Source organism: Pseudophryne corroboree, chromosome 1, assembly GCF_028390025.1.
Source record: "Pseudophryne corroboree isolate aPseCor3 chromosome 1, aPseCor3.hap2, whole genome shotgun sequence".
NCBI lineage: Eukaryota > Metazoa > Chordata > Amphibia > Anura > Myobatrachidae > Pseudophryne > Pseudophryne corroboree.
Genome location: NC_086444.1, coordinates 1027660888 through 1027681062, shown reverse-complemented (window position 1 = coordinate 1027681062; position 20175 = coordinate 1027660888). Strand labels below are relative to the sequence as shown.

Genomic DNA, 20175 nt, shown 5'->3' with positions numbered 1-20175 from the left:
GGGATCGAGGACATAAAAGATAATGCGCATCACAGGGAGGTAGCTGTTACTGTATTAATGGATGGGTTAAAGGAGGCATTAAGAACAAGGGTACAGACCTCTCTACCAAACTGGAGAGGTATCTCGGTGGCTGCATTGAGAGAGTCCGCTATCGAGCACGATAGGAACATCAGTAAACACAGGGAGCTGATGACAGTAAGTATAAATGCTCTTACAACGAAAGCACATCAGCCAAAACTCCAGACCCCTGATGGTAAGTCACGGTCAATAATATGCTTCTATTGTACGAAAGAAGGACATTTTGCAAGGGACTGTAGGAATAAAGGTACACAAAATGTATACCGACCCCCTAGACCAGGATATGAACCACACTACAATGCACATAATTGGGATCAGGGACCACCTATGAGAAATTACGAGCCACATGCAGGGGATACAAGGAGGTACCCACCAAGGAGAGACTGGCAGGCCTCCGAAAATTCTCAGCTACCCCCCTCACATATTGTAGCTGACAATGCGCTGCGGGAGAATCTCAACACACAATAGGGGTTGGGCCACACCTGTAGTCTGCAGCCAGTGAAGTTGATTGCTAGCCTTGGTAGCGAACCTGAGGTCACAGTTGATGTAGCTGGTGTACCATTACCTTTTCTTGTAGATACAGGGGCAGCCAGGCCAGTGTTAAATTCGACGGTAGGTATAAAAACCACGGGAAAAACAATTTTGGCAATGGGAGTAACAGGAACTGTGCAACAATACCCTTTGAGTAGACCGGCAGAGATTACGATAGGGCCCTTGCAAACCAAACATTCTTTTCTGTTGGCTGCATTGGCTCCGACTAATCTGCTCGGCAGAGATTTATTGTGTAAAATGCGGTGTATCATATACTGTACTCCTGAGGGTGTCTTCTTGGATATACCTGGGAACCACGCTCAAGAAGTACAAGATATATTAGACACCCCTCAAAGGCTAATGTTGCATTCTACTGTTATAGACAAGTGTCCATCAAAGGTAGAGGAAATGATCTCACAAATACCGGGTTCCCTTTGGACCAAAGATGGACAAGACACTGGATTGATGGCAAATGTAGCTCCAGTAGTAGTGCAAGTAAAAGATGGTAGGATAGCTACAAAAATCCCTCAGTATCCTCTGAAGCCAGAGGTAGAATTAGGAGTGTACCCCGTCAGCGGTTGTTACAACAGGGCATCCTAGTCAGGACGTCCAGCACTGCCAATAGTCCCATCTTCCCTGTGAAAAAGAGTGGGGGGCGGGGTTACAGGCTAGTGCAGGATCTAAGGGGGATAAACAAGATAGTTGAGAGCCAATTCCCCGTAGTGCCCAATCCAGCAGTCATCCTCATGCAAATCCCCTCTACTGCAACATTCTTCACTGTCATCGACCTCTGTTCTGCCTTCTTTTCTGTCCCTCTGCACCCTGACAGCCAATACCTCTTTGCTTTTACATACAGGGGAGTACAGTAAACCTGGACTCGTCTCCCCCCAAGGTTTCATTGACAGCCCGAGTATTTTCTCTCATGCCTTGCATGACTGTTTACAATCCTTTCAACCTGAGAGTGGATCAGTGCTAATACAGTATGTTGATGACTTATTGTTGTGTTCTGACTCACTCGAATCGTCCTTGAAAGACACGAAACAGCTTCTGTTTCATCTTTCCCAAACGGGACACAAGGTTTCAAAGGATAAGTTGCAGTTGTGCCAGACCAGGGTAAAATATTTGGGACATTGCTTGACTCAAGGACTTAGACACCTCACCGCTGATAGAATACAGGCGATTCGCGACATGACTCTGCCACAAACGCAGCAACAGATCCGCACTTTCCTTGGAATGTGTGGGTACTGTCGAAACTGGATTCCAGGGTTCTCTATACTGGCTTAACCTTTGCAAGAAATGGTCTCTTCGAACAAACCAGAACGGATCTCGCACACAGATGAGTCCGAACTGGCCTTTGAGAGACTTAAACAGTGACTATCACAGGCACCTGCATTAGGTATGCCAGATTATGAGAAGCCATTTGAATTATACGGTACAGAAAGTGCAGGGTGCACGGCAGGAGTGTTAACCCAGAGACATGGTGATGCCAGCAGGCCGGTAGCTTACTACAGTGCACAGTTGGACACCGTAGTGCGGTCTCTCCCCACATGCTTGCGAAGTGTTGCAGCGATAGCTTTGCTAGTAAGTAAAAGTGAAGACGTAGTGTTAGGACACAACCTGACCATCCATACACCTCATGCAGTATCAGCCTTACTGAACTCCGCCCAAACCAGACATGTCTCATCTGCTCGGTTTACAAAGTGGGAATTATCACTGATGGCCCCTGTAAACATCACCATTAAGAGATGCAGCTCACTAAATCCTGCAACTTACTTGCCAAGTGTGCCTGGACAGGCACAAAGGGTGGAGGATGAGAATGATGGTGAAGGAGTATTTAGTGCAGACACTGATACGCATGATTGTATGGAATACCTGAATCAGACTTTCACTGCGAGACCTGACATCAGTGACAACCTACTGGAAGGAGTAGACTTTACCTTCTACACTGACGGTAGTTGCCATAGACAGATGGACTCGGGAGACCTGTGCACTGGATATGCAGTTGTAGACGACAGAGGTTTCATAGAAGCTGAACCCCTGGGCCCACCGCACTCAGCACAAGTTGCTGAGTTGGTTGCCCTAACCAGAGCGTGTGAATTGGCCAATGGTAAGTCAGCTAATATATACACAGATTCTAGGTATGCCTTTGGAGTGGTGCATGATTTCGGGGCCCTATGGTGCCTCAGAAATTTCATGACGGCAGCTGGCACACCGGTAGCGCATGCGTCCCACATAAAAAGACTTTTAACAGCGATACAGGAACCAGACAGAGTGGCTGTTATCAAGTGCAAAGCACATACTTGCAACCAAGACCCAATTTCACTTGGTAACAGCCGGGCAGACGAAGCTGCTAAATCAGCAGCCAGCACCCCCATACAAACGAACATCACATCACTGATGACATTTAACACAATCAACACACAACAATTAATTAAAATGCAAGATTTGTGTTCTTTACAGGAAAAGGCAGTCTGGAGGTCAAAGGGGTATGGACAGGAGTCCTCAGGACTTTGGACAGGTGGACACAGTAAGCCAGTAGCCCCCAGAGCATATCTTCCAAGCTTAGCTGAGGCGGCACACGGTCTGACTCATCTGGGTAAAGAGGGTATGTGTAAGCTGGTGAGAGCCTACTGGTGTGCGCCAGGATTCTCTTCTCATGCAGGTAAGAGAGCAATGACATGTTTTACTTGCTTGAGGAAGAATATTGGAAAGTCAATACCAACAGAGCCATCCCATATCCCTCCAACAGATGGACCTTTTCAGGTAATACAAATCGATTTCATACAGTTACCACCCTGTAGGAATTTAAAATATGTGTTAGTTTGTATCGATGTATTTTCCAACTGGGTAGAAGCGTTCCCTGCTGCCACAAATACTTCACTGCAAAGAAAATTGTGCAGGAATTTGTGTGTAGTTATGGTATCCCTAGAATAATTGAAAGTGATAGGGGTACCCATTTTACAGGTGAAGTCTTTCTGGTCATGTGCAAGCTGATGGGAATTAATAGCAAGCTGCATACTCCGTACCGTCCACAGGCGAGTGCAAAGGTGGAGAGAGTGAATAGCACTATTAAGAACAAGGTGAGCAAATTAATGGCTGAAACTGGATTGTCGTGGCCAGAAGCTTTGCCACTAGTGTTGTACAGCATCAGAACCACTCCCAGGTCTCCCCTTAACCTATCACCCTTTGAAATCCTTTTTGGTCGACAACCTCATGTAATGATAGACCCCCAGGATGATTTGAAATGTAATAATGAAGTGACTGTGAAATATTTGGTTGGGATGAGCCAGCAGCTGAGAAATCAACAAAGAAATTTAAAGCTGGTGATTCCTGACCTACCGAACAGTAATTGTCATGACATTGAACCTGGGGATTATGTGATGATTCGAAATTTCTTACGCTCAGGTTGCCTCATAGACAGGTGGGAAGGACCATACCAAGTCTTGTTAACCAGCACAACAGCATTGAAGGTCGCCGAAAGAGAGACTTGGATCCACTCGTCCCACTGCAAGAAGGTCGCTGACCCAGAGAGAACTCGTGACAAAGAGCAGAGTGTAGAGAATCTCGTATCACTGGAGTGTCTGTTCCTGGAAAGTTGAGAGGCAGGACTGTTGAAGGGCATCTGAGCACAGAGAGTAACAATATATAAAATGGTTGTCGTACCACTTTCTTTTTTCACCTCCCCCTGTATTTTTCCTTTCTTTTCTCCTTCTTATTTTCCTCATTTCCCCTAACGAAATGGATCAATCACAAGAGACTGCGTTTCGGGTTCTGTTAGTAATTCTAGTTTTGATAAGGACAGTGTGTTTTGGTGAGGGTCCCAGAGAGGTCGAGCAGGGATCTTGAATGGGTTCTGATGGCAAGTATGGATTTGTAGGATCTCAGGATTAGCGCATCACTTTAGTAAAAGCTGGCATCAGTAAGCGTTCTGGTAGTCAGTGAGCTCGGAGGCACTGGAGGGGTTATTGTCTGATGAATATTGTATTTGTAGGAATTGTGAGAATATAGTTGAGGATGGGTGCATCCAGAGATGTCAGTCCAACCTTAATATCAACATGGACCGTCATCCATTGAGTGATTACCACTCACTAGTGGGTAAGGTCTTAAACCAGACCGAATGCTGGGTGTGCTCACAGGTACCTCAAGGTCAGAGCAAGTCAGGATTAGTACCGTACCCTTTAGCAATAGATAAGGTACTCGAATTACGGGGTGGGAGACCGGTGGACAAGAAATTCAATATCTCTAGGCCCCCTAGTTTGAAGCTCCACCAGTATCATATAGACAGGTCCTTATTGTGTTTTAATATTTCCAATTACCAAAAACCGGGAAATTGGGAAGTGACGTGGAATAACCAGACAATGACCTTTTCACACATTAGACATCACCCGTACTGCCAGAGGAATTATAAATTATAGGTATATCCATGCGCTAGCGAACTTGATAGATAATATCACTGAGATGTATGACAACACCTTCAGGTATACGGGGAGGGAGTTACAAGCTTACAAGCAGGAACTGATTCAGCACAGGATGGTCCTTAATTATATCACAGCCGTGACAGGTGGGTACTGTGTTACTCTGGCAACTCAATATCGTGTGAAGTGCTGTACGTATATTACGAACAGTACTGACGACCCCACGGAGATCATCGATCAAAAGATGGACGATATCTTGCAGTTGAAGTGGGAGTTCAGGAGGAAGCACAACCTTACCTTAGCGACTGTGAGTAATGAACTGACCAGCTGGGTCTCATGGTTGTACCCACGAAATTGGTTCTCAGGTTTAGGAGAGTGGGCTCAAAATTTTATTATGAGTGTAGGGAAGTTTCTCCTTTGTATCCTGGGAGTCGTCATTATTATTGGTTCGATATTTAGGTGTGTTCGAATTCTGACGCGGCGCAAGCACGGCACAAAGTTGATGAGTCTAAGGAGCGAGGGCGCTGTTATAGCAGCAGATTTAATTTATGACCCATCCATAGAGACAGTGTTATGATAAGGATTGCAAATGAATTTCATGGCCTGTTTCTTTCACCCGTTTTTCTTTTGTTTCCCCCTCTGCCCAGATACATCCATCCGGAAAAGACATCAGCCCTACCCAAAATGTTTATGTGAATGTATTTTGGATATGTGAATTATCTTCATCTCTGCAACCTCCAGTTAACAGCACACATAGTCGACAGGTGATATCCACATATACTAGCACTCACATATGTTCCCCCTCCATGTATCATCAACTAAATGTGCACCCCATTTGTTGGAACAAGAAGCCGAAAAGAGCTCGGTAGTGTTTGTTGGCCCATTTACAGACCCTTTGTACGGGATGAGAAGGATTTAATGTATACAGTACCTCGAAGCTTATTTAGAACACATACGGCACGATGATACATGCCCCTCAGACATAGATTCATACATACATGCTTTTTACTATCCCACTAGGTCATACATTTCCCACCTACAACTCTCCCCGATCATCAAAGCTTCTGTAGATATTGTATAGATATTTTTCTGTTTAGTGATTAGATAGTGGCAGTTATTGGTGAACTGTCAAAGTCGAAAAATATTGCAGTACATACATTACGTACAAATTACGCACAGATGGCCTCAGTGCGCTTACTTGCTCTGCTGTGCGTGCGCATATTCGCAATTTGCGTATGGTCGCTCCTGCGGACCTGCGTATTAGCGCGTGGTATGATTATTTACGGTAGAGTTTGTGAACGCATGGAAAAGCCATCAAAACACATTACATATTTAATCCAAATAGTGCACATTTTACACATAGCCTCCCTGCACTACAGCAGCAAGTTACAGCAGTTTAAATGGTTTCAGAACAAAGGGATTCACCTTTACAGGATAGGAGGGGACATAACAAGGTTATAAGGTGGTGTTTGGTATCCAGCTGTAGGGTATTTTAAGGGTAACATTCCGGTGTTGGTTTGAGGAAGATCGCATGTTCCTGCGGATAGTTATGTGCAGGAGCGGAATATAGATATAAACTGTATTTACTGTACATTATGTATGCAGCGGGAATCCAGAGGAGACCACCCACAAGAGCAGTTGGAACAGACATCGCCCACCTATTCAAACCGACCTATGACCTCTCCTGTACTGTAAATGACCATCCCTGTGTCCAATGGACAAAGAGATTACAGTATCCATTGTGTTAAGTTTTGGATGAATTGTATAAAGAGAGCCTGCTGCAGGCCTGGTCAGACACAAGACTCACAAAGTTATCTATTCGATGACCGAGGACCGGACCGGGTAGCGCGGCTAATCCAATCACGTATGTACCATTGAATGTAGCCATTATTCTGTTGTATTGTATTGTTTGTATTGTAACCCCCTTTCAGCAATAATACGCTGTGGTGTCGGAACCCAGTGGTTTAACTACAGACTGGTGTCGTGTCTTTCTTTCCCTGCTAAAGTTTAAAGTGTATTAGTATTGCATTGTATTGCTGTATAAGGTTTAAAGTGTATTCATTGGGTGTATACGAGCTGTGTGTACTTTGTACCGTCAGCGCGGCATTTGTAGGCAAAGTGCGTACGCAGTACGGGACTCTTTACGCCAGGGGTGGGGAACCTCAGGCCCGCGGGCCGTATAAGGCCCTCAAAGCCACTTGATCCGGCCCTCCCAGGCTCACCTAACCAAGGGAGATGCCGGGCACCCACTGAGATTTTGTTACTTGCGGGCACCCGGCTTCTTCCCCTCAGCAGCAGCCTGAGGCAGGAGCTCACTCCTGAGCTCCGGCATCCGGCTCTGGCAATGTGCGTGTGTTCCTGTGCGGTGTTATGGGAGAGATGTCATGACGTCTCTCCCATAGTTCTGAGGAGCGGGCAGCCAGGCAGAGGACAAGGGTCCGGAAGCAGGAGCGCGGCTGGTGAGTATTGTGTCTTTTCTTTCTTTTAATGTGTGTGTGTGTGTGTGTGTGTGTGTAAGCGGCGCTACTAGGGGTCATATCTGATGGGGCATATCTACTGGGGGCAGGCTAGTTTTTAAGTTGATAATTTTTGTATAGCCCCCGAAGGATTTTATAAATATCCAAATGGCCCTTGGTAGAAAAAAGGTTCCCCACCCCTACTTTACGCTAATAGCGTAAAAAGTACATAGAGTGTGTATTAAGTATAGTGGCTACAGCGGCTCCATGGTAAAGTGTATTTAAGGTGTGTTTAAAGTATAGCTTTCATTCCAGTATATAAATCAGCATTCTCACTCTGCACAGATGAGGATACTCGTTGCCTCTGACATTGCAGCTCTGCTCTTCATTCCGTCTTGCCTGGTTATGTAGGGCACCGCCCTGACGTTGCCCGACTGAACTTGAATGGCTTGATCTTTCAGAAGATGTGCTGCTTGTAGAAGACCATTGTATATGGCCCTTAGTTCCAGACTGTTTACCGGTAGGAGAACTTCCTGACTTGACAACTTTCCTTGGAAGTCTTCCCCTTGGGTGACTGCTCCCCAACCTCTGAGACTTGCATTCGTGGTTAGAAGAATCCAATTCTGAATCCCGAACCTGTGGCCCTCGAGTAGGTGAGAAATTTGCAGCCACCAGAGGAGTGAATTTCTGGATTTCGGTGACAGGCGTATCTGCTGGTGCTTGTGAAGATGTGATCCTGACCATTTGTCCAGGAGAGCCAGTTAGAAGAACCGTACATGGAATCTTCCTTACTGTAAAGCCTTGTAGGAGGCTACCATCTTCCCCAGAAAACGAATGCACTGACAAACCAATACCCTGCCTGGCTTCAGGACGTCCCGGACCATTGATTGGATCACCAACGTTGTCTGTCGGCTCCAAATGTGACTTTGGAAGGTCCAGGATCCACCCAATATCCTGGTGTAGGCGAGATCGTCCAGATATGGAATTATGTTCACTCCCTGTCTGCAGAGGAGTAGCATCATCTCTGCCATGAGTTTGGGGAACACCCTCGGTGCTGTGGAGAAGCCAAATGGCAGTGCCTGGAACTGATAGTGACAGTCCATCAGCTCAAATCTTAGAGAAGCCTGGTGAGGTGGCCAGATCGGAATGTGAAGGTACGCATCCTTGATATCCAGAGATACTAGGAATTCCCCCTCCACCAGACCTGAGATCACCGCTCTCAGAGACTCCATCTTGAATTTGAATTCCCTCAAGTAGGGTTCAATGTTTTTAGGTCTAATATTGGCCTTACCAAACCGTCCGGTTTTGGTACCACAAACAGGTTTGAGTAATAACCCTTGTGTTGTAGGTGAGGTGGAACTGAACAATGACATTTGTTTGGCAAATGTTTGAACAGCTTCCAGCAGTAGTGTACCTTCTGTCCGAGAAGCTATTAATAATCTGTGAGGAGGGAGTACTAGAAACTCCAGTCTGCACCCCTGGGCAACCTAACCGTTCCATGGGTCTAGGCAGGATATCGCCCAGATGTTTAACTGAAATCGCTTTAGTCTCTCTCCCACCTGCCTGATCACCAGGCAGTGAGGTGCACCGACAAACCAATGGGTTTGAGAAGGCAGAATCCGAAATCCGTCCCAGGGAACCTGGCGGTGCAGGTTTTCTGGATTTTCCACAACGTCCTCTAAAGGAAGTGGAGAAACCCTTGGACTCATGTTTAAACCTTGTGGTTTGAAGGGATTGCAGTTTAGGTGTAGGATATAATTTCCCGGTCTGTGCAGCTATGGAAGGAAGATATGTCAACTTATCCGCTGCTGGCACGGATATTCACGTTTCCCGAGCATCCCAACAGGGACTTTGGATGGTCCAGGATCCACCCAATATCCTGGTGTAGGCAAGATCGTCCAGATATGGAATTATATTCACTCCTTGTCTGCAGAGGAGTAGCATCATCTCTACCATGAGTTTGGGGAACACCCTCGGTGCTGTGGAGAGGCCAAATGGCAGTGCCTGGAACTGATAGTGACAGTCCATCAGCTCAAATCTTAGAGAAGTCTGGTGAGGTGGCCAGATCGGAATGTGAAGGTACGCATCCTTGATATCCAGAGATACTAGGAATTCCCCCTCCACCAGATCTGAGATCACTGCTCTCAGAGACTCCATCTTGAATTTGAATTTCCTCAAGTAGGGTTCAATGTTTTTAGGTCTAATATTGGCCTTACCAAACCGTCCGGTTTTGGTACCAAAAACAGGTTTGAGTAATAACCCTTGTGTTGTAGGTGAGGTGGAACTGGAAGAATGACATTTGTTTGGCAAATGTTTGAACAGCTTCCAGCAGTAGTGTACCTTCTGTCTGAGAAGCTATTAATAATCTGTGAGGCGGGAGTACTAGAAACTCCAGTCTGCACCCCTGCGCAACCTAACCATTCAAGGGGTCTAGGCAGGATATCGCCCAGATGTTTAACTGAAATCTCTTTAGTGTCTCTCCAAGCGGCCTGATCACCAGGCAGTGAGGTGCACAGACAAACCAAAGGGTTTGAGAAGGCAGAATCCGAAATCCGTCCCTGGGAACCTGGCGGTGCAGGTTTTCTGTATTTTCCCCAACGTCCTCTGAAGGAAGTGGAGAAACCCTTGGACTCATGTTTAAACCTTGTGGTTCGAAGGGATTGCAGTTTAGGTGTAGGATATAATTTCCTGGTCTGTGCAGCTATGGAAGGAAGATATGTCAACTTACCCACAGTTGGCACGGATATTCACGTATCCCGAGCATCCCAACAGGGCCTCACCCGTGCAGAGCTGACTTACCATACCTTTCTTGGATTCTGTATCCGCAGTCCATTGGTGTAGCCACCGTCCCCTGCTTGTCGAAACTGCCAAAGCAGTGGTCCCTGCTTTATGCAAGCCAATCTCCTCAATGGCTGTGAAGCCTGTAGAATCCTGTATGTGACATAGAAACAAGTACATGTCACTCCTACACATAGATTCTAAATCATCAAGTAAGGAGCCTGACCACGTTACAATAGCCCCGCTGCCCCAGAGATCTACGCAATAGTGGGTCTTCGAGTCACACCTGTAGCAGTGTATAGTATTAGAGATGAGACTCAATCTGCGATCAGCCTTTATGGAGGTTGTACCAGGGACAGGTAACACAACCGTCATTGACAATTTAGACACTCTTTAGGGATGTGGGAAGGCATTTATTATATATATTTGGACTATATATATATATATATATATATATATATGTGTAAATAATATTCCTTATCCCTAAAAGCCTCAAACATATGTTGCCCCCCTCATATGTAATGCAGTATATGGGCAATTGTACGCTTGTTAGGGTACGTAATTGGGGCAAGAGGCACAGCTGTGGGATTTTAAAACTGCAGCTTCTACCCAGTATGGGATATATTGAAGAAATATACTTTAAAGTACACCCCATGGAGGCCACCGCAGGGGGATCTGCCACCGAAGCCTGAGAATTTGTACAGTTTTGAACATGGTATAGACTCCCCAGGAGAAGATATACATACTGCAGTACAGGACAAAGTCCTTAACATGGTAAAGTGAGTTACACACACACAGGAAAATGTCAACACAGTTTCCCACCCCAGAATATCTTCAGAGAGTCACAGAGTACAAGAAGCCAGCCACAGCGCGCCCTAATAGGCTTTTATTATGATTAAAAAAACCTGCTTACTATCCTAACCTTAACAGGGTAGCTAGTACATAATTTACTTTCCCCCCTTGTTTATAACACCTTGTTACCATAGTTACGATGTGGAGGACAGCGCTCCCTGTCAGCGTGTCTGCAGGGAGAAAATGGCGCTGGTGAATGCTGGATCCTCTCTGAGGAAGAAGCCCCGCCTCCTGTAATGGCGCGTCTTCCCACTTTCAACGATTATACAGGCCTGAGGTGATTTGACTGCTAACAGTGGGACTAGCCCCTGTTAGCATATTGACCAGTGTAAGGTATTTGCGCTGGCCCAGGGCGCCCCTCACAGCGCCGCACATCAAGTACCGCTGAGCCCTCCGTAGCGCAGTCTGCCAGAGATGCGCTCCTACCCTTGTTTCGCCATTCCCGCTGTCGTCCCACTTGCACAGGGCAAGTCTTACTCACAGTTGGCACGGATATTCACGTATCCCGAGCATCCCAACAGGGCCTCACCCGTGCAGAGCTGACTTACCATACCTTTCTTGGATTCTGTATCCGCAGTCCATTGGTGTAGCCACCGTCCCCTGCTTGTCGAAACTGCCAAAGCAGTGGTCCCTGCTTTATGCAAGCCAATCTCCTCAATGGCTGTGAAGCCTGTAGGATCCTGTATGTGACATAGAAACAAGTACATGTCACTCCTACACATAGATTCTAAATCATCAAGTAAGGAGCCTGACCACGTTACAATAGCCCCAGAGATCTACGCAATAGTGGGTCTTCGAGTCACACCTGTAGCAGTGTATAGTATTAGAGATGAGACTCAATCTGCGATCATGCTTTATGGAGGTTGTACCAGGGACAGGTAACACAACCGTCATTGACAATTTAGACACTCTTTAGGGATGTGGGAAGGCATTTATTATATATATTTTGACTATATATATATATATATATATATATATATATATATATAAATAATATTCCTTATCCCTAAAAGCCTCAAACATATGTTGCCCCCCTCATATGTAATGCAGTATATGGGCAATTGTACGCTTGTTAGGGTACGTAATTGGGGCAAGAGGCACAGCTGTGGGATTTTAAAACTGCAGCTTCTACCCAGTATGGGATATATTGAAGAAATATACTTTAAAGTACACCCCATGGAGGCCACCGAAGCCTGAGAATTTGTACAGTTTTGAACATGGTATAGACTCCCCAGGAGAAGATATACATACTGCAGTACAGGACAAAGTCCTTAACATGGTAAAGTGAGTTACACACACACAGGAAAATGTCAACACAGTTTCCCACCCCAGAATATCTTCAGAGAGTCGCAGAGTACAAGAAGCCAGCCACAGCGCGCCCTAATAGGCTTTTATTATGATAAAAAAAACCTGCTTACTATCCTAACCTTAACAGGGTAGCTAGTACATAATTTACTCTCCCCCCTTGTTTATAACACCTTGTTACCATAGTTACGATGTGGAGGACAGCGCTCCCTGTCAGCGTGTCTGCAGAGAGAAAATGGCGCTGTTGAATGCTGGATCCTCTCTGAGGAAGAAGCCCCGCCTCCTGTAATGGCGCGTCTTCCCACTTTCAACGATTATACTGGCCTGAGGTGATTTGACTGCTAACAGTGGGACTAGCCCCTGTTAGCATATTGACCAGTGTAAGGTATTTGCGCTGGCCCAGGGCGCCCCTCACAGCGCCGCACATCAAGTACCGCTGAGCCCTCCGGAGCACAGCCTGCCAGAGATGCGCTCCTACCCTTGTTTCGCCATTCCCGCTGGTGTCCCACTTACTGGGGCACCAGCGTCATACTCACCACTCCATCTTCTGGCTCTGTAAGGGGGTGGCGGCCGTGCTGCGGGAGTGAGAGGCCGCCTTGTGGGCTTGCGATCAGCACCCTCAGGAGCTCAGTGTCCTGTCAGCGGATATAGAAAACCATTAACTTCTAGAGTTGGTTCCTACCCCCCCCCCCCCCCCCCCCTAAGTCCCAGGAAGCAGGGAGGCTGTTGCCAGCAGCCTGCCTGTACCTAACTAAACTCAGAAAATAATAAAACTAGAAAAACTCCTAAGAGCTCCCCTAGCTGTGACCGGCTCCTCTGGGTACATTTTCTAAACTGAGTCTGGTAGGAGGGGCATAGAGGGAGGAGCCAGCCCACACTATTAAACTCTTAAAGTGTTTTGAGTTCGAGATACTCCAGCACCAGAATAGTAAATGATCAGTGTTCTCCAGGGAATATTAATAGCGTAATATTTTATGTTGATAAGCAAATATTTCAACATAAAACGTATGTAAATGGCGCTGATTGTTGATTCACTTGTACATATAGAAACTTCAAGAAGAAAAAAAGAGAATCAACTTCATACCAGCAGCACTCTTTCCCTTCCACAAGAAATGTAAATCTTTAGTCTCTTAAATATAATTTTTTTACATATTTTATTGATATTCTACAAAATCACAAAGTTCCAATACCCATATGTGATATATATAAATTTTGTTGTTATCACATATAGTGTATTATATGTCCCCCTATTTCATAGGGGTCATGTAAAGTGAAATATAAAATAAAATAAATAGATAGAGACAGAATAATGGCCCTCATTCCGAGTTGTTCACTCGCTAGCTGCTTTTAGCAGCATTGCACACGCTAGGCCGCCGCCCTCTGGCAGTGTATCTTAGTTTAGCAGAATAGCGAACGAAATAGTAGCAGAATTGCTACTAAATATTTTCTTGCAGTTTCTGAGTAGCTCCAGACCTACTCCTAGACTGCGATCAGCTCAGTCCGTTTAGTTCCTGGTTTGACGTCACAAACACGCCCTGCGTTCGGCCAGCCACTCCCCCGTTTCTCCAGTCACTCCCGCGTTTTTCCCTGACACACCTGCGTTTTTTAGCACACTCCCGGAAAACGCTCAGTTACCACCCAGAAACGCCCCTTTCCTGTCAATCATTCACCGATCAGCAGTGCGACTGAAAAGCGCCGCAGGATCTACAGCAAATCTACTAAGTTTTTAGTTAAATAACTAAGCGCATGCGCCCTGCGTGTCTTGCGCATGCGCATTTAGCAATAAATCGCAGCATAGCGAAAATCGGCAACGAGCGAACAACTCGAAATGACCCCCAATGTGTAGAAAATTATGCAGCCAGTGAGTCTGCTTTATATATATATATATATATATAATTAAAGTGTGTAAGAAATTTAAACATATATGCTAACATTATTCCGGGACAAATATAACTGACGGAATATTACTATCTAGTTACTGCAAGCAGGAATATATTTCATATTGCAGCGTCAATGGAAACATCTGCATCTTGCTACAATTAAGCAACAAATATGTTACTTGTGACCAATTGATAAAGAACTTGTAAATGTTGTGTGAACACTGCAACATATGTAACCCTCTACAAGTATTACTGGCAGAAACAGCTTAGTGGTCATTTAAGAATCATAGGCCCTCATTCCGAGTTGTTCGCTCTGTAAAAATCTTCGCATCGCAGCGATTTTCCGCTTAATGCGCATGCGCAATGTTCGCACTGCGACTGCGCCAAGTAAATTTGCTATGCACTTAGGAATTTTACTCACGGCTTTTTCATCGGTCTGGCGATCGTAATGTGATTGACAGGAAATGGGTGTTACTGGGCGGAAACAGGCCGTTTTATGGGCGTGTGGGAAAAAACGCTACCGTTTCCGGAAAAAACGCAGGAGTGGCCGGAGAAACGGGGGAGTGTCTGGGCGAACGCTGGGTGTGTTTGTGACGTCAAACCAGGAACGACAAGCACTGAACTGATCGCAGATGCCGAGTAAGTCTGGAGCTACTCAGAAACTGCTACGAGGTGTGTAATCGCAATATTGCGAATACATCGTTCGCAATTTTAAGATGCTAAGATTCACTCCCAGTAGGCGGCGGCTTAGCGTGAGCAACTCTGCTAAAATCGCCTTGCGAGCGAACAACTCGGAATGACCTCCATAAAGTAAAATTGCTATAACGCAGGTACCCAATTAATATATAGAATTAAGACAGCGCATGAGCATTTTTAAATCACATTTATTCACTAAATTTATTTAATTTTCTACACATTATCCTGTCTCTATTTTTTTTATTTTATATTTCACTTTACATGACCCCTATGAAATAGGGGGACATATAATACACTATATGTGATAACAATAAAATGTATATATATATCACATATGGGTATTGGAACTTCTTTGTGATTTTGTAGAATATCAATAAAATATGTAAAAAAATGATATTTAAGAGAATAAAGAATTACATTTCTTGTGGAAGGGAAAGAGTGCTGCTGGTATGAAGTTGATTCTCTTTTTTTCTTCTTGAAAACTCTTAAAGTGCCCATGGCTCCCAAGGGACCCGTCTATACCCCATGGTACTAAATGGAACCCCAGCATCCTCTAGGACGTAAGAGAAAGAAGAATAAACGTAAAGTTATAGTAAACTATATTGCTAATTTTCCCCCTCCTGAGCGATATAGTTTACTATGGGGCAAATTCAGACCCTGACGCTGATGTGCAGCATACGCCGGTACACACATGTGCTCACGGAGCACATCGCCTGGTGTGTACCAGTGGCGCACCCAGGGGGGGTTTCCGAGTACCCAGAAACCCCCCTCCACCAAAAAAAAAAAAAAAAAATTTTTTTATTTTTTATTTTTTTTTTTTAATGCTGCATGAGTATTGTTAATGGCTGTCTAGCGTCCTCTGCAGCCTGATCTCTTCCTGGTGGCACTTGTAAGTGCTTCATAAAAGTTTACTTTATTTTAATTATAGTACATATATATCCATGTGCAGTTTGTGCATACATATATACACATGTATATACATACATATAAACACACACACATGATATATATACATGCATATATATACTTGTACTGTATGTGTATGTATATATATATATATATATATTATCCTTTATTTATATGGCGCCACAAGGGTTCCGCAGCGCCCAATTACAGAGTACGTAAATAATCAAACAGGAAAACAGCAACTTACAGTTGATGACAATATAGGACAAGTACAGGGTAAATAAACATAGTTACATCAGCAGATGACACTGGAATAAATATCAGGTGGCAGAAGACTGCTGGAGTTGATGCAGTTAAAGATTATTAAAGTAAGACAAAGGATAAGCACATGAGGGAAGAGGGCCCTGCTCGTGAGAGCTTACATTCTAAAGGGGAGGGATAGATAGACAGAGGTGACACAGATGGGGTACATAGAGAGCGTAGAACAGAGGGTTAGGATGAGATTTGGCTGGGTTTGGTAAAGAAGTGGGTCTTGAGAGCCTGTTTGAAGTTTTGTAGAGAGGTGGAGAGTCTGAGGGGGAGAGGTAGGGAATTCCAGAGAATTGGAGCAGCACGTGAAAAATCTTGGAGGTAGGAGTGGGAGGAAGTAATCCGTAGGCAGGAGAGTCGGCGTGCATTAGCAGAGCGAAGCGGACGGGTGGGAGTGTAAAGGGAGATAAGGTCAGAGATGTAGATGGGAGAGGAGTGGGTGAGGGCTTTGTAAGCGAGTGTGAGAAGCTTGAAATGGATATATATATATGCATGTTTAATATGCTATGTGTATATTATATATATATATATATATTTATATATATATATAGGTGTATATACGGTATATATGTGTACATATATAGATATGTATATATATATATATATATATATATATATATATATACACAGACACACTAGTTTTACGGACCCAGCATGTACTGGGTCACCTCAGTCCCCACCCCCGTGCTTGGCTCCACCCAGTTCTGGAAACCCCCCCATGAAAATCCTGCGTTTGCCACTGTGTACCCACCTTAAGACTGGAGTAGGAAAACAAATATTAAAAAAACAAAAACGTTAGGGCCTGTAACGATTTATAGATAATCCAAATCTGGAGATAACAGATGAGGAAAGTAATTAGCACCACTTTAAAGAGAACTGCAGCAAATACAAAATGACCCATTCCACCCAGTAAAAAAAGCTGTGCTCCTACCAATTATTGTCACAGTTACCTGTGCAAAACAATAAAATATCTTTTTAATGAGTTCAGCACAGGTAATACCTGTACTGGAAAAATAACCGGGATGTACCGGAGCACTTTTCTACAGGTTGGAACAGGTCATGATGAAAACTCTATTTAAACGAAGCTTCAGAAACCAACATACAAAATGACTGTTCGCTTTTATTAATTGAACCCAGTTTGTGACATATTACTTCTTATTTATTTAACAGATCCCACTGGAAATTGACACGCGAGGTTTCCTAAAGACAACAAAACCTGTCATACTCAATCTAGTGCCTAGAGACGGCCAGAAGGCAGAAGACTAGATGGGAAGTCACCAGTGGTCGGACGTCATGTGACTCAGGCCAACACTTTCTGATATCTGCACTATGGAATAGAATTAGGATAAATTACGGGTCCTTAGGGAAACCATATGAATTGCAGTTCATAATATCACTCATGAGCAAAATGTAATAGTAGCAGTTGTTATTTGTTACATAATCCTGAAAACTGTTTTGTAAACCTCAAATGATCCTAAGAAAAAGCTATTTTGGATTATAAAGAACTTTTGTTTTAAAAAAAAAATTGTCATGAAAATATAACTTTTCAATATGATTAAAATTAATTACTATTGATCTTCTGTGATAACAGATTTGGTTAATTGTATTGCTTTGTCATAATATTCTGTCTGCTATATTGAGTAGTACTTTTAGAATTTAAAAAAATAAAAGTCAGCAACAGTGACACCTACCGGCTATTAAACAGAACTAACACACATACTGCTAAGGGCCTAATTCAGCATGGATCTTAGATGTGCGAAAAATCGCACAACTACGATCCATTACACTGACATGCGGGGGGACGCCCAGCACAGGGCAAGTCTGCCCTGCATGCCGTAACCAGTCGTCGTCCCCCCCCACGCACATGCAAAAACATTGCACGGCTGTGATGCTTTCGCATGTTTAGGGTAGCCCTCTGCCTATGCAGCCTAGCTGCTAAGGCAGACAGCTATCCGCCATGTTTCGGGTTGCAGTGGCTGCGTGTGACGTCACGCAGCCACCGTGGCCTGCCCCGCAAATGGTCCGTACACGCCTGCATTGTCTGGACCACACCACCCAATGCTGCTACGACACCCTTTAAATGCCGCCGTGACGCCCGTTCCCGTCCACTGAATGCCTGTCTATCAATCAGGCAGAGACGTTCGCAGATGTAAGAGGCCGTTGCATCTCACAGTATGCGCAGTGCAGCTTCTGAGCGTGAGCACACTTCACAGGGCATCAGCATGCGAACACTGCTGCAGCAGCGTTCCATGCTGAATTAGGCCCTAAATAAGGCTACCTAACACTCTATGGGGCTGGCGGGTCATTCAGATTTGGCCGTAATGTGATTGACAGCAGCGGGCGTTTGCAGGGTGGCAACGTGGCATTGGGGGGTGGGGCAAACGGGTAGGCCGACCCCATTTTTGGGGCTGCTGCGTGGCATCACACGCAGCTGCTTTGATAAATAAAATAACCGCCTTACAGTGCAGCCAGACTGCGCTGCCAGGGATCAACCTTAGTTCCAATGTGTCCGCAATTAGATTGGGAGGCAGCCTCATACATACTGGGTGGCCTGGCCCTGTGCTGAGCAGCCCCCAGCATGTGTAGGGATGAACGCAGAGCTGGCTGCATATGCAGTGATCTGCGTTCATCTCTGAATAACCACCTTGGTTCAGAGATTTACGTAAATCCGATATGTGCAGAAATCTCAGATGTTTAATGATCTGCGCAGGATCAGACTGCGCATGTGCAGATCTGATCCTGTGACGTCGCTCACAGTGCCTGAAAAGCTGCAGCATGATTGACATGTCTGATGGCCATGCAGTTGATCTGATTCTGTGTCTTCAGGTGCAACAGTAGATCAGAGAAGGCTGCAGTGGGCAGTTTTCTCTTCTTTTGACTTAAAGGTGGGTACACACTATGCAATATGCTCCATGAGCGATATCACACAGTGTGTTGCCTTCCCTCCCGGGCCGCCCGACATTGAGCATACAAATGATATCGCTCAATGACATCACGCTGCAGCCGGCCTATAAATACAGTTTTGGCTGATATAGCTAAAATTGACCTGCACGTATGCCCGACAGAGGGGGTCGTTGACCACCCAAGGGGATGCACATCTGCCGTCGTTTGCAGTATACACACTGTGCGATATGTTAGTATCACTCAGAAGGGGGAAAATGATAATGACTAAAATATTACAGTGTGTATGAGCCTTTAGACACTTTGTGCGGTTTTGCATAATTCTGCACAACCACTGCGTGCTTTTAGCGTCTACCTCTGAATTTCATTTTACACAGATTTTGATGATACAGTATATTGAAAAGGAACAAATTGTGCTTCACACAAGAGATATAGGGGGTAATTCTGAGTTGATCGCAGCGGGAACTTTGTTAGCAGTTGGGCAAAACCATGTGCAGTGCAGGGGAGGCAGATATAACATGTGCAGAGAGAGTTAGATTTGGGTGGGTTCAGGGCCGGCCCAAGCTAAAAATTTTCGGTAAGCGAATTTAGAATTTAGCGCCCCTTGATAGGATCAAATTTTAAAAGAGGTGTGGTCTCACAAGGAAGGGGCGTGGCCACACAATAGTACCCCCAGGGGTACAGGGAGATTGTCGATGACAGGGAGAAAGTGCGTGACTGGGTGGCAGAGGTGATGGAGATAGTGGGTGACTGAGGAGGCTGGGGTGACAGGGAGATAGTGGGTGACAGGGAAAGCTGGGGTGACAGGGAGCAGTGATCGCGCTGAGGCCAAAAAAAAGTGGGTCCCAGGGAGCCCTCACTTTTAAAAATTGGGGTCCTATCTGTCCTTTTCTGAGTCCCATCGGAATGAAGATTCTCATTAATGATTAAAATATAAAAATAGAAACTTGATTTGGACACTTCAAAATGTTGCAAGGGGAGGAGGGTAGTGACAGTGCTTCTGGGCTGTGTAGCATGCAGGACACCCTGCACCAGAGCTATAACTAGACATTTTAGTGCCCTTTGGCA

The 20175-nt window shown here is 45.0% G+C and overlaps 1 protein-coding gene and 1 long non-coding RNA gene across 2 annotated transcripts in view; one reads left to right on the top strand and one right to left on the bottom strand.

The window, feature by feature from the left end:
• LOC134922728 (cytochrome P450 3A12-like) overlaps positions 1-17746 on the top strand; it is a 157445-nt gene extending 139699 nt beyond the window's left edge. The window contains exon 13 of the mRNA XM_063920691.1: positions 17377-17746. Within this exon, the coding sequence (XP_063776761.1) occupies positions 17377-17472 (96 nt within the window). The 3' untranslated portion in view covers positions 17473-17746. The remainder of the gene's footprint in view (positions 1-17376) is intronic.
• LOC134922745 (uncharacterized) overlaps positions 1-20175 on the bottom strand; it is a 91249-nt gene that overhangs the window by 39646 nt on the left and 31428 nt on the right. The gene's annotated exons all lie outside the window — the stretch shown is intronic.